We start from the raw sequence: 14,504 nt of genomic DNA, 5'->3' as shown, positions 1-14,504 counted from the left end.
GAAAAGAATATTCTCCTTAATTCTTTTTACCAATATCTGTGTTGATTTTTATCCAAAAACACCTTCTATCAGAAAGTTAATGAATGTATGTATTTTGCTAATGTTCATTCATGATTGCTTGATTGCTCAATTCACTAAATAATGTCGAGTTTGAGGAGAAGCACTCATTCTCCTAATTTATGGATAAATTTATTTACTCTTGTGTTTTTCTGTCCATCTCTTCTCTCTTAATCAATTTTCAATGCATTATCCTTCTGCTGTGACATTAAGTTTTTTCCATGAGCCTCAACCATTACATGAAAGGGCTGAGAGGATGGCCTAAAGGAATGCACACTCACCTCTACTCTGTCTTTCTTGGGTTTGAATCCCGACCCAGCTATAAACTATCATCCCAGTGTTTCACAGGCAGGGTGATTCATCAATGTGTGCCGTCCCATTGATGGACGGTAAACGGGAGGCATGTGTGCCTACATTTATTGGTGGATGTTAAAGATCCCACGGTTTCCTTTGCGAAGTGAAGGCAAGCTATCGCCAGCACCCTGAACAAATTACAAATTCCTGCCCCAACCAGGAGAGGTCATTGCATCAGCGGCAGAGTCGTGCCTTCAGCCAATGATGCTACCCCACAGCCTTGTGCTGCATACAAGCGAAGAATAAGATTGCATGAAAAAAAAAATCACTCTGTAAATAAATAATTTGACAAAGGGTTGACTCATTATGGTGAAAAAAAACAAACAGCCATTAAAAATACAACAATCGTTCAAAATACACAATCAAGTTTATTTACAATCAACATTCCAATTACTTTGAGAAAAATAACTTCACCAAATTAATTTATTCCACTGCTCACTTGTGAACTATATTTGTCTTATTATTTTGGCATACCTTCATTTTTCATATCAATAAAGTGATAGGAAATGACAAATCCCAAATCGTGAACCAATCCCATTGCTTTACCTTGACGGAGCACAGCAGGGAAGGTATTTACTCCCATTTCACATCTGCTGCCCTTGTAGGATGAACCACAACTGCAGGTGATGGTGCAGGTCGCATCGCATGAGCAGGTTCCACCATTCTGGCACAAGTCTATCCCTGTGCATTTCTTTTGACACTTCTCATTACAATTCCCTGAAAATGGAAATTGAAAAAGCAGTCGATTTGGGGGAACACATGAGACACTGTTTGCCTTCAATGACAATACAAGGTGTACATTCTGAAAGTTGATGAGAAATTTTGGAATGTTTGTCCATTGTCAACTCATTCTATCCTTGTTAAAATTTCATGTGAAGACTACACTGATGCCCAATAACGTCATCGTGGGGCACGTGATCATTTATGTACAAGTTTCTCCACGAGATTTTGATCACAGTGAACTTTATATTCATTTTATTGTTAGATTTTCAGTGAAGAACAGTTCTGCTATTTTAATCATATAAATATACAACCTGCTTAAAACAAAGCATAAGCATCATCATTTGGTCACATGATGTTTCTCAATGAAGATGAGGTGAATAACCATTTAATATTACTTTATTTATTGTTTCACTGAATAGAAACTCTGACAACATTGCTCATTTTCAACAATATATAATAAATATTAACAGCATAATAAATCATCCAGATAAATAGAGCTTTGTAATATGGGGTGTCTCTTAATAACAAATGCACAGAATGGAAGGTGTGATCGGATTGAAGGATGGCGACCAGGTACGATGTACTAAAGGACTTGCATTTGATCAAAGAGCAAGTTGTATTGTCATTGCACTAGAGCTCCTGGAATGCTATTAAATAGAGGAAGATGATTCGTCGATGAAGATTGTGACATCAGCTGAGATCAAGGTTCATCATTTTATGACACAGTCAAAGTGAACCAACATGGAATGGAGAAAATCTCCAATAACAAAGAAATTCAAGGTACAGCGCTCAGCCAGAAAGGTGAAGGTAACACTTCATGATGGCAATCGTGTTTGGGACCTTTTCAGGTTAATTCCATTAAAACCTCATGAATGTGAGAAAAACACAAGCAAATTACAACAATAATTGTCATGCAATTAAATGAGATAAATAACACAGAGGATGGCCCAGTATAGGTAGTTTCATGGGGTAACTTAACTGCACGATAGCACATTCACACAGCAAATATAATCACAACTACTCAAGTGGAGCTCGGCAGGGAAGTTCCAAATTGTCACTTAGACAATACAGAATTATAGTCTTGTGATTTTAGACTCTTGGAATCTAGTTTTCATCTCATTGGATGTGATGTTAGCTGTAGGTGCTAACACATATCAGTGAGTTTATTCTGGTGTTTCAAGAGTACAAATAAGTCATCAGATGTTGTGAAGAATGTTCTTGAAATACAAATAAAAAACTTTTGTCCAGGAAGAAGCCATTTCTGCCCACAAGGTTGTGCTGTATCCAAACCTAGATCTCCCAAACCAATGCAGGCAGAGTGAATGAACCATTTAAATCCAAGCATTTTGGCCAGAGAACCACCACACAATTTCCAACAATTTTCAAAATAGTGTATGTACTTTATCACTCACTCACTCACATAACACAAATAAAATGGGTGAAGGGTGGCATGCTCTGAGAGAAGAGTGTACAATGTACATCGTTGGTGCTGTTGATGCAAAATGGCAGTGTTCCGTGAAATCAGAACCTCTTGGCATTCAAACCCAGCAGAGAAATCTCAATTAATGATCAGGCCACCCACTCAGCTATCATAAATGTATTAAATAATTTTTTTTGGGTTTGAACAATGTCATAACCATTTTATGAGTGTACGAGCTGGGGTACCTGACGTTGCCCAGGTGAAAAAGAACATCAACATATTTGAAATGAGGGAAAATATAATTGAAAAGTAATTCCATCCAAATCAGAATTCATCACAAATGTCAAATCATAGTAACTTCAGACATCTTTATGACCTCAGTGTATGATTGCAGTGCCTTGGGATAGTCAACATTTGCAGTTTTGCAATTTGAGGCAAGGATGAAGAGGTTCTTTGGATTTACAACTCTTGAACATCCCACATAAAGTTGTCAATGTGAGAAGCATGGTGTCTTCAGGTTAAGGCCAGCAACTTTGAGTGATTGCCCCGGGGTCTTGTTTTTCGACAGACCAACGCTGAGTCTGATGAGAAATTTAAGTCTCTGAAGATTAGAAGTCTCTTCTAATTGAAAGGCTTATCTGTGGGAATGAGAAGTATTCTGGGAATTTAAACATCTTCTCCTTTGGCACTTCCAGTAATAATGGTGGTCTCCAAAACATGCGGCATTAGTCTCTTCACAGTAAGTCTGGTTCCATTGCATGGCTTTGGTGGGTCCAGGTTTCGCAGCAACATGATTGGTGCAACATCCTTCAGCAGAAGATTGTGTGGAAGCATACCTGGTGGTTCCAGTGACTTCAGAAATTCGGTTGGATATTGAACTGCTTGATACATAACAACAACAGTGTCCAGTGACTTGTAAGACTGCTCCTGGCAAGGTATCTTTGCTAACAGTTTGAGATTGATGATGCTCACTGAGTCATTCCTTGGTGCTAAGATGGCTCTTTCAGATAACCATTGAGGATTCATGTAGTTTGCCTCTAGATTTGGGTAGACCTTGAACATCAGTTCTTCAACTGTACAGCACATACAATATTTACACAGCCTGCATGGATGTAAATTTTGCCAGCACCCATCTGTAGGAGAAGTGCTGCAAATGCTCCAGCTGTCTGATGTCCTTGTAGATGAACACACATGTTGGCTGGCAGGGTCATCTTTTCAACCTCCCTCCACAGGTACGAAGCTTTCAAGCACGCATTCAGCTCATCTTCTGGAGTGCCACAGGGAAGTACTGGTATGTTCTGGCGTAAGTCACCAGGTAACACCAGTCACACCACCCATTAGCATGTTGTTTTCTTGAATTTCCTTAAGCCTTTGGTGCAAAAGCATAAAATTTTATATATATATATATATATATATATATATATATATATATATATATATATATATATATATATATATATATATATATACACATATGTCTATGTCTATGCCTATATCTATATATCTCTCTTTCTCTCTCTCTCAGCAGGGCGTATCACAATTTCCAAATTGGCTAAAAAGTGTTACTTATTTACGTTTCTATTCCCGCACAATTACAAATAAATCAATACTAATAAATGTCAATGTGTGTGTGTGTGTGTGTGTGTGTGTGTGTGTGTGTGTGTGTGTGTGTGTGTGTGTCTGTGTGTGTGTGTCTGTGTGTGTGTCTGTGTCTGTGTGTGTGTCTGTGTGTGTGTGTGTGTCCTTCATAAATCCAAAACCATGAAACCTCGCAGCCTGAAACTTTGCATGCATACTAAGGGAACTCCAAGGAAGTGCATGAGTGCCAATTGGGTGTTTGAATGAATTAAAACACCCATTTGAAACAGTACCAGTGTACTGAGTTTTTCACTGGACACCTCCGGACAGTTTGTCTCCGGATGAGTCTCTCTCTCCATAATTAACAGCCTTATTTAATTATATCGTTTTTCAGGTGCATCCTCGGTCACCGCTCTCTACGGTGTCTTAAGGTGTATCCTGTGTTACCTCACTGGGGTCTGAAGCCACCATGTTTTTTGGCATGCTCAGCAATGCTTTGACTTGGAACAGGCCGCAATGATTTCTTCATGATAAAGTATTTTTTTCATTTTCCTCACTCATATTATCCAATCGCTGTTCATCATACAGTACCTATGAATCGCTGGATACATTGCGATGCTTACAAATGCCCGGAGACGCTAGCATTCAGAGCTTTATTTCATTTCCGCACATGCCATAACCTTGGCAATCACTTAAACTAACACAAATTACAAAATTTAAGCTCCAGAATCAAGTTTAGTAGCAGTTACAAAAAAGGGTTAATTTGTCCAATTCGGACATTGCTTGGGCATTTCTGGGTGCATGGGTTTTGCAACAGCAAATGGTAATCACGCATCCGTTAGAGTGCTTGCTTGAGTGCTTAAGCCACTTGCTGAGCACCCTACAGTCAATAGCGGTACAGTTCATGTCCTGATCAGAAAGTACAGTCGGCAGTTACTACAAGATAGAGGTATGTATACAGCACAAACGGACGTGGTACATATGGGTAGATTTGGATCTGTAGGGACTCTCACTGGGGGGGGGGGGGGTGGGCATGCCATACCTGTTATGGGCACCATGGGGGCAAAGTTTTCTTCCATATCTAAGGAGGTTTTATCATGTTGTCCTTTGTCCGCATGCCTGTTTCTAAAGCATTTGGTTGTCGGATTTGCTATGTTTCTCTTTGTGAGTTTCGAAGCAAAATATATGTTTGATAACACCTGATTTCTGAGCCGTTTGCTGTTGCAATGTGTTTTCTCAATTACCGAGCCAATTTTTTTTTTTCATCACACGCAGCTGTTTATAAATAAAGATAAATGTTTGTGCACATCTCCCTGAAATTGCTGACATCTCCCTGAAAGCACTGATGTATGTGTGTGTGTGTGTGTGTGTGCATGTCTGTGTGTGTGTGTGTGTGTGTGTGTGTTTGCATGTGTGTGTTGTTCATAAAGCATAACATATTCTCTCTGCTAACTTCATTACCCCCACCCCTCTCTCTCTCTCTGTCCCATCCTTGCTTTACCCCAACCCAATAGAGTGCAGCACACCTCTCTCATTCCCCCCTCTCCACTTCTCCCCCACCCTCCCTCTCTCTCATTCTCCCCCTCCCCACCTCTCCCCCACCCTCTCTCTCATTCTCCCCCTCCCCACCTCTCCCCCACCCTCTCTCTCTCATTCTCCCCCTCCACACCTCTCTCTCTCTCCGTCTCTCTCTCTCTCTCTCTCTCTCTCTCTCTCTCTCTCTCTCTCTCTCTCTCTCTCTCTCTCTCTCTCTCTCTCTCTCCCCCAATATCCAGATGCTGGTTACATCTGGATGGTGGTTATGTCGGGGCGGTGTTCGTTTCTGGATGTGTCCGGTTGGTGTTTATGTCCAGACGGGACTTTGTCTCTGGACGCCTCCGGGCAGTTTTTCACTGGACACCTCCGGACAGTTTGTCTCCGGACGCGTCCGGGCAGTGTTTGTGTCCAGACATGTCAAGGGGATGTTTCTGTCCAGACGGGACTTTGTCTCCGGACGTGTCCGGGCAGTGTTTGTCTCTGGACGTATCTGGGCGGGGTTTGTCTCTCGAGGTATCTGGATGGTATTTATCTCCGGATGTGTCTGGGTGGTGTTTATGTCCGGATGGGACTTTGTCTCCGGACGTGTCTGGGCCATTTGTCACCGGACGCCTCCGGGCAGTTTGTCTCGGGATGCCTCCGGGCGGTGTTCATCTCCAGACACGTCTGGGTGGTCTTTGTCTCCAGACGGACGCCACTGCATGGTGTTTGTCTCCAAACGCATCCGGGCAGTGTTTGTCTCCATACGCGTCTGGGCGGTGTTTGTCTCCGGATGTGTCCAGGCAGTGTTTGTCTCTGGGCAGTATTTATAGTATGACCGATAGAAAATGGATTTCAGACATTATTTTGTTTCCATCTTCACTGTTATTCTATGCAGAAGCATTTTGTTGCGACAGTATGAATCGCAGTTGACACTCCACTGCACGTCTGCCTTCCCTTCCTTTCACCTCATGCTGCTTTCCCTTCCCCCACCTCTCCTCACTCTCCACCCCTCCTTGCTCCTCCTCCCTCCTCTTTTTCCCTCTCTAACTCCTCACTTTCCCCCACCCCTCTCTCTCTCTCCCTCCTCTCAGTATTCTTGTCAGCAAAGCGAAGGGTGGTATTTGCCAGTGCAGATACATTAAAAACAAAAAACATGGGCAGTCTGTCCATGAAGCCTTGCGAATAAATGTCTGACAAGCCGGTAGGTGACGAGGGATCCGCGAGGATCGAAGCGCTGGATACGATGCTTTTCATTCTGACCGATCCACCGACGAAGATTCATTGCCAAGACGTATTGGTTCACATACAATTGTTCCTCTGCCTGGCAAGATTTTTGCAATTGCATATTTTGCCAACTGGCACTCCTCAGAGTGGAGATGGAGGAAAGTGTAAATGACAAAAAAATGTTCTACCAACCATGTTCTATCACCATGCCAAGACGCTTTCATTTACATCTAACTGTTTCGCCTTGATGATATTAATTCATAAGGGATACCTAGCGAATCCCAATATTGCCTCAAGAGGAGTTGAATTGGAGATGCAGTTGATGTTCAGATCACATGTTATCAAAATTCATTGAATAATCAAACTAAAATATAATGAAACGAGCCGGTAGGCGACATGGGTGGTCGCGACATAATTGCATACTAGTCAGACAGTTTTTGACGGATCAGGCTGAAAATTTTTCACAAAGAGGTTGATTATAATGCGCATAAAAGCCTGGAAGGCTATTTTTGATTTTCGAAAAAATAAAATTTTTATGATTTTTCAAACATTTCAAAGTCCCGTTGCTAGGCAACGGTGGTGTCCATAGCAACGGTGCTCAAAAGCATAGAACTAGATCCTGGTATGAACTGCAGTTGATGTTCAGATCACATGTTATCAAAATTCAATGAATCATCAAACTAAAATATAATGAAACGAGCCGGTTGGCGACGAGGGATCCGCTAGGATTGAAGCGCTGGATACGATGCTTTTCATTCTGACTGATCCACCGACGAAGATTCATTGCCAAGACGTATTGGTTCACATACAATTGTTCCTCTGCCTGGCAAGATTTTTCCTATTGCGTATTTTGCCAACTGGCACTCCTCATAAAAAATGACGGTAAATAGACACCCTATTTTTGAAGGACTACCATTTGAAAAATAAAACCTAAATAAAAAATCAGCTCGAGAAAAATTTTCTCAATATCTTGAAGTGTTTCATTCCGAAGTCTCGTTTCTCCACATTCAAAACTGTAGGACAAGTATTGAAAATAGTGAACGCGCTTTTTCGGCTGCTGCATTGAAACGGGTGGTTGCTTAGCAACGAAACTCAAACGCGCACACTCCAGCACATATGGCACCTGTTCGCCAAGTTTCATCGAAATCGGTTTGCTGGTTTGTGCTGTGGAGCCTTGCGTTGCAGGCAGACACACACACACACACACACACACACACACACACACACACACACACACACACACACACACACACACACACACACACACACACACACACACACACACACACACACACGGAAAACCCGACAAACTTCTCTCCGTCAGGAAGGGCATCCGGCCATAAAACATTGCCTCAAGAAAAAGCCAAACCCCTGCACAGCAGGGAAAAATGGCTGTAAAAACGGTCATATATAATGCTCGTGTTTGACCACCTCCTGAGCCACACATTATTTTTTCATAAGCCACGCCCACTTTTTATAAACCACGCCGACTTTCCCTCAGCTCCGCCCACTTTCCTAAGCCCCTCATAAAAAATGACGGTAAATAGACACCCGATTTTTGAAGGACTACCATTTGAAAAATAAAACCTAAATCAAAAATCGGCTTGAGTAAAATTTTCTGAATATCTCGAAGTGTTTAATTCTGAAGTCTCGTTTCTCTACATTCAAAACTGTAGGACAAGTATTGAAAATACTGTACGCTGTTTTTCGGCTGCTGCATAGCAATGGGTGGTTGCTTAGCAATGAAACTCAAACGCGCACATTCCCAGCACATATGGCACCTGCTCGCCAAGTTTCATCAAAATCAGTTTGCTGGTTTGTGCTGTGGACCCTCGCGTTGCAGACACACACACACACACACACACACACACACACACACACACACACACACACACACACACGCACGCACGCACGCACACACACACACACACACACGCGCACACACACACACACGCACACGCACACGCACGCACACACACACACACACACACACACACACACACACACACACACACACACACACACACGCACACGCGCACACAAACACACGCACACGCACACGCACACGCACAGACGGAAAACCCGACAAGAAGGGATATCTAGCGAATCCAATAATTACATACTGTTTGAACGTCAATTGCACACTGACTTTACACACGTAGTATATCTATTCGGTACTATTGGAATGTACTTTTCAACCCTTTAGACTGCTGAGACCCCTTCGGCCATTGAATACCCTTTCAGACGCCGAAAGACCCAAAAGTCTCCGAAGACCCAAAAGACCTAGAAGTTCAAAAGGACCCAGATGACCCAACAGACCAAGAGGGTCAAAAATAACCCAAAGACCAAAAAGACCCAGATAACCCAAAAGACACAGCTGACCCAAAAGACACAGATGACTAAAAATTCCTCAAAGACCCAAAAGATGCCGAGGACCCAGATGACCCAAGGATCCACAATGACCTAAGTCCTAAAAGACCCAAAAGGCCATGATGATGCAGAGGACCCAAATACCCTGAAGACCCAGATGACCCAAAAGCCCATGAGACTCAAAAGACCCAGATGACCCAAAGACCCATAAGACTCTGATGACCAAGAGGACCCAAAAGATGCCAAAGACCCTGATGACCCATAAGTCCTTGAAGACCAAAAAGACCCAATAGACCCAGATGACCCAAAAGGTCCCCAAGGACCCAAATGACCCTGAGCACCCAAAAGACTCCAAGGACCCAAAATACCCCAAAGACCCACAAAACCCTGATGACCCAAAAGACCCCAAGGACTCAAAAGACAAAAAACCCTGATTACCCAAAAGACCCCGAGGACCCATAAGACCTGTTTGGCCACTTAAGACCCCTTTTACCTTCAACACCCTTTTAAGGCTTGAGACACCTTTAGATCCCTTCACCCTTAAAACCTTTTATACCCTTTTGACCGCTAGAACTTTAGACAGCTGAAGTCCCTTTAGACTCCTCAGACCTTAACACCATTCAGACCCCTTACACTCTCTTCAGACAGATTAGATAGCTTCGACCCTTGACCATTTGGAGCTTTCGACCACTTGGACCTTTTTATATGCATCTGTTACATTTACATTGGCAACATCATTGTTGTTGTCGTTGCATTATTATTATTATTCCGCCCCCCCGGAGGGAGGGAGCGGGATATTGTAATTGTTCGGTTTGTTACTTACGAAATCTAAAGATTTCGTAAGTATATTGATGACTTCCGTTTGTTTGTTTGTTTGTTTGTAGGCACAATAACTCGGGAACGGAAGAAGCTACCAATGTCAAATTACACCACGTGATTCAGGAGGGTGATGGCTAGTGCTGATTAGATTTTGGACAAAATCGGTCAAAGGTCAAGGTCACAGTGAGGTCAAACATAATTCCGTAAATTCATGTAGAGAAATGGAGTATTTTTGCTTCGCTCGATGTTACGAGTTCGTTTTAACTTCGATTTTAATTTTGTCTTCGGTTTTTGCGATCGCTTAGGATGCTTAAAACTCGGTTGTCGAAATTCTGGTAAAAATCGGATGTTTTGGAAACGTTTTAACATTGTTTAAAAAATATTTCACTCAACGCGTCACGGGTCATCCCATGATGCAGTGCGCTCAAGCAGACACGTCGTTGAGTTACGTTAAGGTATAATATAATTGCGTGGAGAAATGGAGATTTTTGCTTCAGTCGACGTTACGATTTTTGATGGTATAATACAGAATCATCGTAGAAATTTCTGGTTTGCGTCGCTACCTTCTCTCGAGACAGCTTTCATTAAACAAGGTCAGAGGTCAAGTTGACGATTTCGTAAGTACCAGTCTATGACTGCTTGTTTGTCTGTTTGTTTGTATGTCTGTCTGTCTGTTAGCAACTTTATGGCAAAACGGCTTTAGCAAACACTATCAAATTTAATCCACAGGTGGGCAATGAACCTTGGACGACCCCATTCACTTTTGGGTCCAATTGGAACAAAGGTCAAGGTCAAGAAAAGATCAAAATCGTTGTTGGCTCATAACTGTCAAAAATTATCTGATTTACTTCAAACTAAGCTTATAGTGAACCTTATTCTATTTGTCACTTATAATCCTACCCATTCCTATTGTGAAAAATGCATATTTGTGAAGATCGGTCGGGTCCGAAGTTTTGGAGGTCATGGTCATCGGTCAAAATTACAAATTTTCCATTATAAATCAAAAAGAGGTTAGGAATATGCGTGTTTAGTATGGAAGACATATATCAAGTCCTTTATTGACTTTCATTTGACACCATGACCTTTGACCTTACGTGGCCTTGAAAGGTCAAAATCATTTTACGGTCACAACTTCGTCAAAAATAGTTTAATTGACTTCAAACTAAAACTAAAATATTCCTTATTCTATTCCTTATAATCAACATTTAGGTTAAGGATGTATCAAATTGAAATTTGATCCCCAAAATAACTTTATGCCTTAAATGGGTGGGATTTGTTGTGCCTGGCACCACTTGTTATTGTTGTTTTTTGAGTTGTTGAATACGTACATGAAGACGTCATCTCGGAAATAAATGTGCTCTTGCTTGCGGCACAATGTAGTCTGTGTGAGTTCATTACATAGTGTTAGAAGTGTATTATATATTTACGCCATCAACTGCCGTCCATCTCTCGAAACATGGCATCACTGAACTTCGAACAGCCGTAGATCGACTGGGATAGTCTCGATCTCTATTAGGCGTTTCGGCATTTCAGAAATCACGTCAGTTTTGTCTTGTCTGAGCTGCTAGCAGATATATTGCTCGGTGAACATGGTCATCAAATCTACTAAACTCTAGCTTGGGAGGAAGGAGACAAAGAAGAGCTGGGGGAAGTGCTTGACAAATTTCAGAACCATGTGCAGCTCAGGAAAAATAATAAAGTTGCCAGACACTGCTTGAAGCAAAGGCGCCAGCGAATTGGTAAGTCTTTTGACCATTTTATAAAAGATTTGATGATAATTCTCATGAATTGTGATTACCGAGACCCAGACGACATCCTCGTCGATTGCATCATTGATGGCAGTCATGATAAGAAGGTCCAGGAAAAAAAAACTCCTCAATTGGGGAGAGGAGCTCTCACTGGCTAAAGCCATATGAATTGGCCAACAGATTGAGCTCTCGCAGAAGCAAATGGGAATAGTTTGGGATGAGGAGACTCTCATCTCAGCTCTCAGATCTGGAAGCAAACAAGATCAGCTCCATACTGGACGTTCTGGAAGCAATCCTATCAAGCATGCACAAGCACAAGTTCCCTGCAGCAGATGTGGTCAGTCAGCGCACAGCCAGGACAAGTATCAGGCAATTAATTCCGACTGCTCCTACTGTAAGAAGCCTGATCACTGGCTAGCAGTGTGTCAGAAGAGACTTCACAACCTAAAGTTCCTTGATGTAGAGACTGATCCAGACCATGTAGATCTTCTTGAAGCACAAATCCAAGAATCTGATGTTCAAAGGATCTACACTTCACCAAAGCAGTAATATTGCTATTTGTGACAAGTAGGCACGGACTGTCTCAGTGTTTGGTCAGCCGACTCTGTTCCAGATTGACACGGGCACTAGATGCAACATGCTAACACTCAGCAACTATCAATTAGTTCAGTACCTTGCAGGCAATCTACAAACATCAGAGAAAGTTCTGAAAACTTACTCGAATCACATTATTCATCGTGTATATACAGTGACACTGTATCTCTCTCACAAGGACAAGACTAATAAGGCCAGTTTTGAGGTCATTGACCTTGATCAGGAGAATGCAATATCAGGTGCGACGTCTGAAGCCCTAGGCCTCATTATCAAGCTTGACAAGTTGTCTCCAGTCGATGAGCCTCAGCAAGCAGTGGTGTCTGAGTTTCCAGAAATTGGAAAGACAACTGGAACTCTTCCTGAGACTTATCGGATCAAGGGTCACAGGGAGTAGTTCACCATCCTTGCAGACAACCTGCAGCATTGAAGGAGAAGAAGGTTGATAAGCTAAAAGAGATGGTTGCCGAAGGTCACATCACAAAGCTAGAATGTCCGATTGAGTGGGTGGGTTCCATGGTAGAAGCTCTTCACAACGGCAAAATCCGCATCTGGAAGACTCCAAGGACTTGAACAAGTGCATAAAGCGTGAGCACTACCCGATGAGAACTGTCCAGGAAGTCTTAGCTCAAATCCTGAGCTAAGGTTTTTTCAGTGCTTGATGCTCGCAGAGGATTAATGCAAATCTGTTTTGACCAGTCTTCCTCATTCTGAGAATGCAACCAACAAATCTATCCTTAATGTGATAAATTCATTTCGGGGTGAGAATGATGACATACATATTTTATGAGTATTATGGAAACAGAAATAACTCCAACAATAAAATGACGATGATTACAGCACATGCAGGTGTCATCATTTCATTTTTCTTTGAAACCAAATTTATTTCTCCAATGTTCTGAATTATTTGTTCGATATTTGCTATCTCATTAATATTCCACATATTATAAAAGTCATGCCAATCCCATCTCTCAACCATAAAGGCCGATGTAGGAACTAAGTCACAATAAATATCTGCATTTATTTTGCAACGTCGGACATGAACATAAACATATTGCTTTCAAACTTCGAACAAGCCAATGCACGCTTTTACGACTGTAGAGGAGCCTCTCATTTGGGATACGAGGGACAGTTTTAAGAACTAAAACAAAGGAGGGAAAAACTCAAAAGGAAGCATTTGGCATTTTTCAAATCTGAGAAGACATGCCTTTGAGTCGTGTCAGATCTCATAACTAACATATTCCTGATGATGACCCCACAAGGGTAAAACCAGCAAGTTTGTTTGCTTGGTATATTTGTTGGTTCCCATGTTTGTGGTGATGTTTGTGTTAATTTGTGTTCAATGGTAAAACGGCCACTGGTTGTCACTTAAAAGCTTCCCCTGCAAAGCAAAACAAAGGCCTTGGCCACTTCTAAACTGGGAAGGTATATTCCATACACAGTCCCTTTATTCCTTTTGCTTGGAACATATGACTGCGAACATTATATGTTGAATGACAATTTCCCTGCATTAGGTGTTGGTCCACTATTGTTGAAAAACAAACATTTCATGAAAATACCTGCTGTTGATGTTGACAAAGAGCTTGTTTTACTGGAGGTTGCAGAGGTTCGCGATACAAGGTGAGTTGTTGAACTTGACATTGTCTGTGGAGTTGTATCAGGTGGAGAAATTGTGGTTTCTCCTGATGTTTCAACAACATAAAAACGTCATTAGACTTTAGGAAGGATGGTTTTGAAACATAAATAAATTCCAATTTTGGTGAAAGACAAAGAAAGCCATTTGGGGAAACACGTCTGTACTGTGTGTACACGATATATCTCCCAAGTACTGCAGGCAATGATATTTAAACAACCAACTACATGCAAAGACTTTGCCCAGGGTACCATCGCACAATTGCAAAGACTTTTCAAAAGACTGCGTCGACACTGAACTCCATCATCTCAATGCAAACTAGAAAAAGAGCAATCAGAGATTGCAAACGCTTGCCAGGACTTCTTTTGAGTGGTGTATTTTTTTTAATAGTTTTTATCGTAAATCCAATATGGCTGCAAAACCGTGTGAACTATGATGTCATCTTTGTGACCAGTTTGTTCCTCATGGA

The 14,504-nt window shown here is 41.8% G+C and overlaps 1 protein-coding gene across 16 annotated transcripts in view; it reads right to left on the bottom strand.

Annotated features, from left to right (window-relative positions):
* The window catches only part of LOC147019142 (uncharacterized), a 103,349-nt gene that overhangs the window by 814 nt on the left and 88,031 nt on the right, over positions 1-14,504 (bottom strand). For 11 of the 16 annotated variants that reach the window (XM_085899995.1, XM_085899994.1, XM_085899999.1 and 8 more), the window contains 2 exons: positions 13,962-14,084; positions 958-1,128 (listed from right to left, as the gene is read on the bottom strand). In XM_085899995.1, the coding sequence (XP_085756121.1) occupies positions 958-1,128; positions 13,962-14,084 (294 nt within the window). The remainder of the gene's footprint in view (positions 1-957; positions 1,129-13,961; positions 14,085-14,504) is intronic. The other 5 variants (XM_085900003.1, XM_085900004.1, XM_085900006.1 and 2 more) reach the window with 1 other exon arrangement.

This window comes from Eptatretus burgeri, chromosome 10 (genome assembly GCF_056783735.1).
Source record: "Eptatretus burgeri isolate ZD-2024b chromosome 10, Ebu_testis_v1, whole genome shotgun sequence".
Classification (NCBI taxonomy): Eukaryota; Metazoa; Chordata; class Myxini; order Myxiniformes; family Myxinidae; genus Eptatretus; species Eptatretus burgeri.
Note: the sequence above shows the minus strand (reverse complement) of the source record. Positions and strands in the feature narration are given on the sequence as shown.